This window comes from Centroberyx gerrardi, chromosome 2, assembly GCF_048128805.1.
Source record: "Centroberyx gerrardi isolate f3 chromosome 2, fCenGer3.hap1.cur.20231027, whole genome shotgun sequence".
NCBI lineage: Eukaryota > Metazoa > Chordata > Actinopteri > Beryciformes > Berycidae > Centroberyx > Centroberyx gerrardi.
In genome coordinates this window covers 21,543,379-21,555,160 of record NC_135998.1, presented here as the reverse complement: position 1 = coordinate 21,555,160, position 11,782 = coordinate 21,543,379, and the positions used below count along the sequence as shown (strand labels likewise).

At 40.7% G+C, this 11,782-nt stretch overlaps 1 protein-coding gene across 1 annotated transcript; it reads left to right on the top strand.

Annotated features, from left to right (window-relative positions):
- The first annotated feature begins 2,683 nt into the window (after nt 1-2,683).
- Nucleotides 2,684-11,305, top strand: nup54 (nucleoporin 54). The gene is made up of 14 exons (XM_071895001.2): nt 2,684-2,736; nt 3,285-3,392; nt 3,927-4,007; nt 4,815-4,901; nt 5,464-5,619; nt 5,967-6,193; nt 6,640-6,827; nt 7,098-7,294; nt 7,414-7,468; nt 7,553-7,646; nt 8,669-8,776; nt 9,002-9,121; nt 10,149-10,259; nt 10,490-11,305. The coding sequence occupies exons 1-14, from the start codon at nt 2,694-2,696 to the stop codon at nt 10,616-10,618; spliced, it is 1,704 nt and encodes a 567-aa protein (XP_071751102.1). The 5' UTR covers nt 2,684-2,693; the 3' UTR covers nt 10,619-11,305.
- The last annotated feature ends 477 nt before the right edge of the window (nt 11,306-11,782 follow it).

The following is an 11,782-nucleotide window of genomic DNA, read 5'->3' as shown; positions in this document are numbered from 1 at the left end:
CTGTGGGAGAGGACAGGAATGATAGAAATGAATAGTGGAGGATCTTATAGACACCTTGGGACTTGTGTGGTTAAATGATGGAAGCACTACTAGCGTTAATTTTAGTACAGGTACTCGGTGAAGCTTAGATGTGACACTAGTATCACAGTCAAGTATTCTTGGACGGTGTGGGAAGTGACCATTATCCCATTTTATGTCAAGTTGGCATTGAGAGTGCTGTGATTTCAAAAGGTATGTTAGAAAAGTGGATATTGGAAAAGCAGATTGGACTAAATCACAAGATATAAGTGAAAAATGTCTAGGAGACATGAACAGAGAGCAGGATATAGATATATTTAATGAAAAGGTGAAAGCAGCAGGGGCTGCAAATCAGGCAATTGTAAGGAAAGCTGGTAAGAAAAGGCAGAGGTTTGTGTCATGGTGGAATGAAAAGTGTACCAAAGTAGTGAAGCACAATTTTCAGCATTTAATTGAATATGAAAGATTGCAAGCAGCAGTTAAGAAGACCATTAAAGAAGCCAAAAGCACTGGAGAAGAAAGCACTTCAGTTTTGTTAATTTGTTTTTTGAAATGTTTTGTTTTCGGTTTTGTTAAGTTGTTTTGTGAAATGTATTTTTGGTTTTGTTGTGTAATTAGTCGGTTGTTGTTTTCAATATTGATTGTTGGTGTTTATTCTAAAGTTAAGCAGGATGTAGCTGGATCTTTGCTTGCAGACGACGGGCCGCTGTGGAAAAGAGGCAGAAATGTGAACTATATTGTTAAGAAGTTGCAAGAAGCAATTAAAAGAATTGGACAGTGATCTTTGGAATGGGGATTTAAATGTTCTGTTGAGAGGGGAAAAAAATACTTCTTTTCACAGAAGAAAAGTGGGAAGAAGTCAAGTTCTATTTATTTGGTAGAGAACTGGAAAGAGTAGAATCCTCTTACATTTTCAGGGGTTTGGTTTGATGCTCAGCTCACTTTGAGTAAACATATAAAGTCTTACACACATTAAAAAGGTTTTAAATGTTATGAGGTGTTCAGCAGGGAAGGAGTGGGGAGCAGATAGGGCTGCTTTGAAATCTATATGCATTGGTTTTATAGAATCAGCTCTGGATTATGGGTGTGTAGCATATACTGTAGGTCGGCATCAAAAAACCTTGTTGGGAAAGTTGGATTTAATCCAAGCACAAGCACTCAGGAATTTCTGTGGGGCTTTTTAAAAAAAAAAAAACGACATCTGTTCCAGCTCAACAACAACAACAAGAGGAAATGCCATTAGCTTAGGAGACAACAATTAATGAATATATATTGGGTTAATTTACAAGGACATAACAATAATCATCCTACTGAAAAACCGTAGTACTTAGTCGTGGGAACATGAAAGAAGGCCAAACAAGAGCTTTGGGTGGGTTTGGAGTACTGGATAGGACAGGAGGTTTTCTCCTACTGATGCTCTACCTCCCTGGTTATTACCACAGAAAATAATAGACCTTAACCTACTTGATAACCCCAATGACTTGACTACACTCAGTCACCCTGAAGCTATAGAGCAGGTAGCTGGTGAATGTTGCTGCCTGTCTTTTGGTGCTGTAGATTTATGAAGGTGTAGTCTGATGTTTTCTATGGTTGTCACTGGTATGGTAGTATATCATTCTGTTAAACTCTCAATTGGGCCTCTATATAAATGCCCACCTCGGATTATGGCACAAGGGATATTAACATCATATCCTGTGTATTGATAAAAGTTGGTGAGAGATTCATGTGAGGAAAATTGTGAGAACACTTTTTTTTTTTTTACAGATTTATACAGATGGTTCTAAACATCATAAGACTGGTATAGAGCATCAGCAGCAGTAGTAACTTCTGAATTTAAAGTTAAATATGCAAATAGTTTAACTGATGCTCTATATTGTCCTGTGAACTGATGGCAGTGGTTATTACCTCGCAATGAATAGAAGGGGTGAGACCAGATGTGGTGGTTATAGATCAGAGTCTTGTGCAGTGTTAATGAGTTTACAATTATTCAACTCTGTAGTGATAGAGAAGATTTATTATTTGAAATGTTGCAGTCATTGTTCAGAATTTATTAGATGGGTCTATATGCATTAAATGTATATGGACACCAGATCCTGGCTATAAGAGAGATAACATTCAGATCGACATCAAGATTAACAAAACAGGAGCAAAAGGGTGATTAAAGAACAGATTAAAAATACATAACAAAATTAATGGAATGAAGAAAGTATTCCAAATTAATCAATAATTTGGCATACTCACTCTAGAGCACTAATAGGAAAGAGGACACTGTCATTACAAGATTAAGGATTGGTCATTCTGGGCTGAATAGTAGGCTACACTTTTCTTGATTGGAAAACATATTAGTGGGAGACATGATTATTGTGGTGAGGAAGAAACAGTTGATCCTGTTTTATTAGACTGTCATAAATAAGACCATTATTTATTAAAGGATTTAAGAGTAACAGGGCTAATGAATCCAATTAAAGTATTTTCTCTATTATTCTTGTTATTATTCTTATTATTATTATTAGAGGTAATGTAAATCCTTAGTCCACACTCCAGATCAATGGGTGGCGGTAATGCACCCTTAAGTTGTTTGTCAACCGCCCATAAATGAAAAGAAGAAGAAGAAGAGTTCACTGACTACAACAAGACGAAGAAGAAGAGTTCACTGTTTCCGGGGGACAGTCAACATGGCGTTCAATTTTGGCGGTGCCGCGAGCAATCCTGCGGCAAGTATGGGAATTCTATTTAATGTACCCGCATTTTACTGAGACTATAAATGTACATATGTCACGTACATATGTTTCAAAGTGCTTTGGCGTGTATACAGCAACGGCGAACGGAAAAGACAACTGGTTGCTAATGTTACCATGCTAACTTACCGTTAGCAGTCAGAAATGCGGTCCGCTCCTTGGACTCGGTCCGGTCCGGAACAGGAGATGGGAGTGAGACCTGCTAGCTGACATTTAGCGTTATCAGAAATGCTGCATGGCTTTGTTTGTTTGTGTGAAGCATTTATACAACGGATACTCCTCTTGGTTTTAACGTTAGCGCCATTGAAACAGATTGGCTGTTAGTTCCCTAACCGCTGCATCTTCACGGTGTCCCTCCTTAGCTATCTTGGCTAATGAATATTTAACATAAATCAGTGTGCTTAACGTTAACCTTAGGTGCTAATAACGTTACAGCAGCTCTTAGACGCGTGTATTTCATTCGTACCTCATTTGCTTTACCCATGGCATGGCATCCCACACTTACAGCATTCTTATTTTATTGTAAAGGCACGTCTGGATTTTCATTTGGTTCATTTGGTGCCAAAACCACCGCATCAACAGCATTTGGCTTTGGCACCCCAGCCACCACCACCACTGCCTCCTCGGGATTCGGCAGTAAGTTCATTGCTCTGCTCCATATTCAAAGCATATCCTCTCCTCACCCATTCATTTAATCAAAGCTGCTCGACTATTGGTTATTGTTTTTTTTTGTGGTCTTTTTTTTTTGTATGCAATTCTGACCATAATGTGTGTAAATTCAACAGATTCTTCTATCGGTGTGATTCAGATTGTTGGCTGAGAAAATTTAAGGGTCACATTCAGTGAAAAGGAAAAAAAAATCTTTCAGCAGTGATCATGATTCAGAAAGGCAAGAGAGTGCAAGACTGTTATGAATGCGTTTTCAGAGGAATAATATACCATTTGGTGTCTCAGGCCATGTAAACCGCATCATGAATAGGACTGACACTGGCTTTCCCCATTTGAAATGACTGCTTTCTTCTTTTACTCACTCAGACAAAGTCAAGTGCAGCAAAACATCATCTAGACTATTCATAATTGTCCTCGGTGTGGCACTGAAATGTTTCTACTGGAATTGGGTGGCATTTTTACTGATTGCATGTTTTGTGTCTACTTTTTCCTGTGTTGTAGCTGTCACTGCCCCTGGTTTTGGGGCGCCTACCACCACAGCTGCAGCAACCACAGGATTTGGTTTTGGCTCCACCACCACTGGTAAGACGCACACTGTCAACAGAGCATAGATGTCACCTTTTGTATTATTCCTGATTGGTTCTGACTTTTTTTTAAAGGCACTTAAAGACTTGCAATAGCTTAAGTCATTCTAGGACTGTTCTTTCTATCGTCTAACTCCTCCATGTCACTCTCTCTTTCTCGCTGCCTGCCTCCACTGGCTGCAGGATTTGGGGGGCTGGGAGCCGGGAACACCACGGCTGGTGGGTTTAGTTTTGGGGGGTTTGGCTTAAATGCCAACACAGCAGCAGTCAGCTTTAATGTGGGGTGCTTTGGTACAGCAACCACCACTGGCACTGTTTTCAATTTTGGTAATAGCCTGGCTAGCACAGGTAGATGACCTTTTTGATTGGTTAATCAGTACAGTCTGTGTGTATAAACATGTTTTTCATCCTACATTTTTCACGTCTATGTGGTACAGCGCTTTTTCTTCCATCTCACATCTTGATTTGTTTTTCATAAAACATCACACACTGTTGTTCCCATTTGCATGAGGAGGCAAAATGTTAAAATATGTTTTGTACCTACATTCATCTCATTTGGTATCTTACAAGTCCCATACATTGTCATCTTTATTGCAAGAAAATAGAATGATACTAGATTGAAATTAAATGTAGTTTTTGGTTCCTTTGTATGATCTAGAAAGCTAATTCATGAGATTTCTCTTGCTCTTTGATTTCAGCCACAGTCAGCCATGTGATTCCTTTGTCCTTCCTCCATATATCTGTCTGCACCTCTCCATCTGTGCCCTCCTTTGTTTCCTCTGTCATGATGGGCTTTGTTTCTCAGGTGCTTTTGGTGGCTTTGGGACGACAACAACATCTGCTGCTGCACCCGGGTCCACGTTCAGCTTCGCTGCTCCCGCCAACACCGCAGGTCAGGAGTGCAGCTGCTTTTTTTCTCCTTCTTTCTTATTTTCTATTTATGATGCACAGCCCATAAAGCTTATTTTATAGTGTAGCAAAATACAGAGGTTTAAAGGGGAGGGCTGTAGCCACCTTTTTTATTTTTTTAAATCAAGGTTTTTTTCATTCTGACTTCTTCATTAATTGTCAGAATGTTGGATAGAATACTCTTATCAAAAACGTATCAAAATAATTGATAGATGCAGCCCGGGTCAGGACCTCTGGACATTGACCTGGGCTTCAGTCTGCTCAGCTCATGCTGGCTGACTGAGACCCCATGTAACCAAAACACTGATGTTGCTATCAGCCTTCTGCACACCATACTCTCCACAGTATGTGCTTGTGTTCTGTCCCACATTCATGTTTGTATTGAAACGGCTACACATAGCTGCCACTAGATGTCTCACTCACTCTACCATAATGTATTGCCTTCCTTTCATTCCTGCAGTCAGCCTCCTGACAGACTTACTGATATTCAATGGGCTTAAAATAGTTGCCATTTCTCACTGTGCTGGCATATTCCTCTGTTTTAGGAGGCCTGTTTGGTAACACACAGAACAAAGGGTTTGGTTTTTCCACTGGGCTTGGCGCTGGGGCTGCCACTGGGACCTCAGGATTTGGAACTGGATTAGGAGCAACCAGTCTGGGTGGGTTTGGAGGCTTCAGTATCCAGCCAACTCAGCAGCAAGGTGAGAGACCCTATTGACAAACAATGGAGCCTGTTTCCACATGAAGACTAGGATATTATGCGATTGATGGCACAAGGCAGCCATAGTACATCGTATAAATAACATCAACAATCACCAATGTGCAGCGTAAGCAGGGATTTAAGACCATGCAGTTGTAACGTGTAAAGTTGGAAATATTACTCTCAAGCATAGTGTTGTATATTATTGACTACCTGCTTAATGGTGTAATGTGTAACGTAATCACTCAGGTGCTTAGTTTTCCCCCAAAATCCATAGGCAACAACATTTTTAGAGAAAGACCGACTTCTTAAATGTCTCAACACAATTTCTCTCCTTCCCGCTCCCAGGAGGCTTGTTCGGCCAGCAGGCCCAGCAGCAGGGTCAGACCCAGCCCACCCAGCTGTACCAGCAGGTCACCGCTCTGTCAGCTCCCACCCTGTTAGGAGATGAGCGTGATTCCATTCTAGCCAAATGGAACCAACTGCAGGCTTATTGGGGCACCGGCAAGGGCTACTACAGCAACAACACCCCACCTGTCGACTTCACCCAGGAGAATCCCTTCTGCAGGTTCAAGGTAATGGGAGATGGCTCAGTAACGTGGTTTGAAGTGTTGGTCGGTGCATTTGTCATTGTATGTCGTAAAACATACACCAAAAAATGTGTTTACTATTTGAAAACAGCCCTATGGGTTGAATGAGGAACTAGGTCTCCAATGTTTTTTTTTTAAATGTTTTCTTTAATGGTTATTTACTCATAGATGGTAATTCTTGAGGATGTTTTTCTGACTAAGATGTGGATTGTATACCATTGTTTTACCTTGCATTGGTAGTATTTGGTGTTTCACACCTAATGCTTGTATGTCCTATGATGTATTTCCTGCTCCAGTAATTAGAACTCCTGATTTGGGGCAATAGATACCAGGTGTGTTTGAACAGAGCCTATACAAGTGGTGGGTAGTTCTTTCTTATTTGTGTCACTGAGGAAGATGTGATTGATTCGTCTGTGTCTTGTGTCTCCTAGGCAGTGGGCTATAGCTGCGTCCCTGTGAGTAAGGATGAGGATGGTTTAGTGGTCTTGGCCCTCAACAAGAAGGAGGCTGATGTGCGAGCTCAGCAGCAGCACCTGGTCGAGTCGATCCACAAGGTCCTGGGTAGCAACCAGATGCTCACTGTCAATGTAGAGGGCGTCAAAGCCCTGCCCAACGACCAGTAAGTTTCTATAACATGTCATATGCCACAGCTACACAGATGAATGTTTCATTATGTTTATCATCTTTTTAAAAAGATGGCAACATATAATTTAAGCTGCCAAAGAACCTAAATGGACATATGGAAATATATGTGTGTAGTATGGAATCTTGCATTTTTGAGGGGAAAAGAAAAACGAATTTACATCAAGATTTGAAAAAAGGTCCAGCTAATGTACGTTTTTTTAAGGTGTCTGCATCTCTTCATCTCTTTATATCTTCCCACACTCAGGACAGAGGTGATCATTTATGTGGTGGAGCGTTCTCCTAATGGCACGTCCAAGCGGATCCCTGCGAGCACGCTCTTCGGGTATGTGGAGCAGGCCAACATCAAGGTCCAACTCGCACAACTTGGAGTGATCATGTCCGTCACACGCACAGAGCTTTCTCCAGCGCAGCTCAAACAGCTGCTGCAAAATGCCCCTGCAGGTAAACATGTGCTTGTATGCATGTGTGTGCGTTTGTGACACCATCTCTCTACATTCAACAAATTGTTTGTGATGAAATTACCATGAATGATAACTCAGGAGATTGCATCTCTTTGCCAGGTGTGGACCCAATAATTTGGGAGCAGGCCAAGGTGGACAACCCTGACCCTGAGAAGTAAGTTAACTAGGAAATGTTTTTTGAAGGCTTTCCATGGTTGGGCATGTCCTCACAACAGTTTATTCAATGTCTTTACTCCAGATTAATCCCAGTGCCCATGGTGGGTTTTAAGGAGCTGCTTCGCAGACTGAAGATCCAGGATCAGATGACCAAACAGCACCAGACCAGAGTGGATGTAAGTGATAATGTTGCTCTCTGTTGCCACTGGTCTTTGTTCTCTAATTATGTAAAAAAAAAGGACAGCACTGACTGGACATGAGCGTATTGCCTTCAGAATATCAACTGATTTTTGTAATGTCAAGATGTGAGATGTCAATTCATTGCACAGTGTGCTAACTTCCAACAGGCTGCTGACAGTGAAAAAGATTATTGCAATTAACAGCCCAACTTTTGATATTACAGTAATTTAGCATCAGTTACTCTCTGCTTGTGTTACCACTGGTAATGGTAAAATACTTAAAGGAATAGTTCACCCAAAAACGTCATTATCTACTCACCCTCATGTCAGTCGAAACACAAGTGAAGTTTGTATGTCAGCATTACATACATCGCGTTGTAGCTTTGTGTCAGCGTTCTCCTAAACAACAGAAGTGGCCATAAAATTACTCCAAACAGCTTGTGCAGCATAACCCAAGTGTTCTGAAGCCAAATTGCAATGTGGATCCAAAAGTCCAATATTTATAATATTTAAAGAACCAGGACCCGGCCATTTATGTTTAACAACAACCTGTGCCAGCAGTTGTGTGGGCATATAAACTTCACCGGTGTTTCAACTGACATGAGGGTGAGTAGATGGTGACAAAGTTTTCATTTTTGGGTGAACTATTCCTTCAGTGATGAGATAAAATAAGATTAAAGGTGGGCAAGATCAATAATATATACAGAAAAACAAGCCTATTAAAGTGTGTTTGAATTTGCTAGCGTAGGTTCCTAAGTTTTGGGGCTCTGATTACAAAAGCACAATTGTCTTGAGTTTAGGCTGTTGGACAGTTGGAGGCGCCCCAAGGATCTCAAGCTGTGCTCTGGCTCATAGGGAACTAAGACATCTGCAGTGACCTAGATGAATGCTAGATCTAGCAGTCCTTTAAATGTGATCAATAAAATGAATTCTATATCTAACTGGCAACAAGTGGAGAATTACTAAAAAAAAAAAAAAGGTCTAAATGTTTTCCTTGTTTCTCTCTTTTACACACCCAGATTATCTCCAATGACATTAGTGAACTACAGAAGAACCAGGCGACCACAGTGGCCAAGATTGCCCAGTACAAGAGGAAGCTGATGGACCTCTCTCACAGGGTGTTACAGGTAGCTGCCTCGCCATGCCACAGGATTCTGGTTCTCCAATTGGCTTCAGTGTTTCTGCAGAGTTTACTCCAAGAGCAGTGACAAGCCCTATAATGAGTTCCACCTGGGCACTTCTCACAGCATGACTGTTTGTAGAAAATGAACTGCCATGGTAGTGTCACCATTTCTTGCTTACTACTCTTTCTCATATTTATCTCCTCTCCTCCTTCCCTACTTTCCTGCCAGGTGCTGATCAAGCAAGAGATCCAGAGGAAAAGTGGTTATGCTATCCAGGTGGATGAGGAGCACCTCAGGGTGCAGGTGGACACCATTCAGTCTGAGCTCAATGCCCCCACGCAGTTCAAGGTGTGTGTGTTTGTCTGTGTGTATCTCATCTATAGCAATTACGACTGCCCAATTATGGCTAGAATGATAATCCTGATTATTTTGCTTGCTATTTTTTTTTTATCACTTATTAAGCATGGTTATTAGTCTTGATATGAGGGGAATTTTCAGTTGTGGAAACTAAAATTGCGCTACATGATTATCAACAAGTAACTGCAGAGCCCTACTGGCAAAGCTGCTTGTATGTTTGCTTTGCATGTTTGCTTTGCATGTTTGACATACTGCAAAACTTTAATAAAGACTCTCTGTTGTTGAGGTAAATAGAGACGAGCCATTATTTCCTTTGGTAGGTCCAAAGTACCCGGTATGCTTAAAAGTGATAGTTTACTGGTATTCCGTAAATAATTGTGCTGCTCAGATTTTTACAAAACATATTACTGGTATAGGCAACTGATGTCAGATACTGCTACTACTACCACCATTAATACTACTATTGATGATGATGTTGATAATAATGAGGAATATCTGGCTGAAATAATCACGCAAAAGAATTTACTACTTTATCAAAAAATATGATTCATTATTAACATGCTGGTCATCAGTCGTGCAATGCATCAAAACGGAATGAAACAAAAACTGCCAAAGCCAAAAAAAAAAGCTCTGTCACCTATTGACTAACAAATAGGAGCAATGCTGCATAGCGATCTAAGCAGTCAAGTTATGTTTGAGTAATGAATTTCAAGAATTTTGCACCAGTACCTGTGTCCATGGCAACAAGAAACATCAACATGATCCACTACATGCATTGGCACTTTTTGGTTATATATTTTGTTATATTTTGGTAATTGTAATGATCATTTAGGCTATAAATGTTGTATGAATTTAGACTCCTTTCTGGTAATTCTGCCTTATGTTTTTTTTACCCAGCTTTCATTAGGGTCTGGCCTTTATTTATAGACACAACACTCCCCAGCTATTGTCAGAGCCACTCTTTGAGACCTGGTCATTATTGGAAGTTTTACATTATGTGTGTTCTCTTATTTACCAGGGTCGGTTGAATGAACTGATGTCCCAAATCCGGATGCAGAACCACTTTGGGGCGGTGAGATCAGAGGAACGCTACAGTGTTGACGCAGACCTTCTCAGAGAAATCAAACAAGTGAGAGACAGGGCATCTACACAGTGCATCTTAATTGCGCATTTTATGACTGTGACTTGTAATCCATACACATGTACTTCACACCTCACTTCACACCTCTGTTTGTGTTTGTCTACTTTGTGTTGATGTGTTGTTGCTTTCTAGGCCAAGTCTTGTCTGGAAAAAGATTTTTGCGACTAGCTGGTTAAAGGAAAATAAAACTGTTGTTTTTCCTCTCCTCTCACCTTCAGCATTTGAAACAGCAGCAGGAGGGTCTAAGTCACCTGATCAGCGTCATCAAAGATGACTTGGAGGACATCAAGCTCATTGAGCACGGGCTAACTGACAGCGGACACATGAGAGGAGGTATCCTCAGCTGAACACCTGCCCTGCCTACCCTACCAAACACACACACACACACACTTAGACTCTCTCTCCTTCTCAATATCAATCCTCTGCAAAGTGACATGCCTTTCATCGAGAAAAGTCAAAATGTTCTTTCTGATACTCTTATTTCCTTAAACATGCACTCGAGAGTGAACTTGTTGAGACGACCCCAGTGCACTAAATGGTGTTGGATTAATGTAAACAGGAATTTTGTGTTTTGTTTTTTTAACTAATCTGTTGCACAAGTTCCACTGGGGGGAAGATATGTGAACGTCAGATATGTCAGAAAGATAAATCTGGAGTAGTTGCTCTCTTTGTTTTCCAATCAGCAGTCAGTTTCTATTAAAGAAATGCCCACTTTGGCAGGTTTATCAAAACTTTGTTTATGCAATCCTTATCCCACAATCTGTACCAGCATAACTAGAAGAAGCAAATGATTGGTTAATCTGTGCATTCTGGAATGATGGAGACGTTGGCGGAAAGGCTCAACAGTGTCTAATAATAGCTTGTTGTTTGGCAAATCAGATTATGGATATAAGACTATGAATGTGACTGGCATGTAAACAGTTTGTGGGATTGAGTGTGTGACGTGATTGAACACGTTGTAAATACATGTTTTTGTTGCTTTGACTTTTTTATGCTGCTTTAAGAATATTATTAAAATTGAATTCAAAATGAGAGCTTCCTCGAATCCAGTGTTTTGCTCCATGTATTGCCATGTAAACGGTGCCATTCTCTTGACTGCCCATCTGTATCCCCCATTATTTACCTGAATATACCGTGGTTAGATATACCTACATGGAGGCAATATGAGACATCTCTGGTTCCCTGTGTTTGCCACTTTATTCAGACTTTCCTTCTATTTAAACCTTAAAGCATGGTCTGTCCCGTTCTACACCTTGTTTATGTCAAAGCCCTTTCCAGCACCCCGTCACAGAAGGGCTTGAGATGATAGGATTCATGTCCTGGATTCACATCCCCATAGGGATGAAAGACTGATTGGCATTGAACTGATTAAGCAGCTTTCAGACAGATTATATCCCCTCTTGCCCTAGGGTCATCCACATGCCAAGGGTCTGAATAACAAAATGGTTCTCTGAGAACATATGTTGAATCTTACTGTGCCTCCCCAGGCAGTCCTGCAGATTCAGTTATTG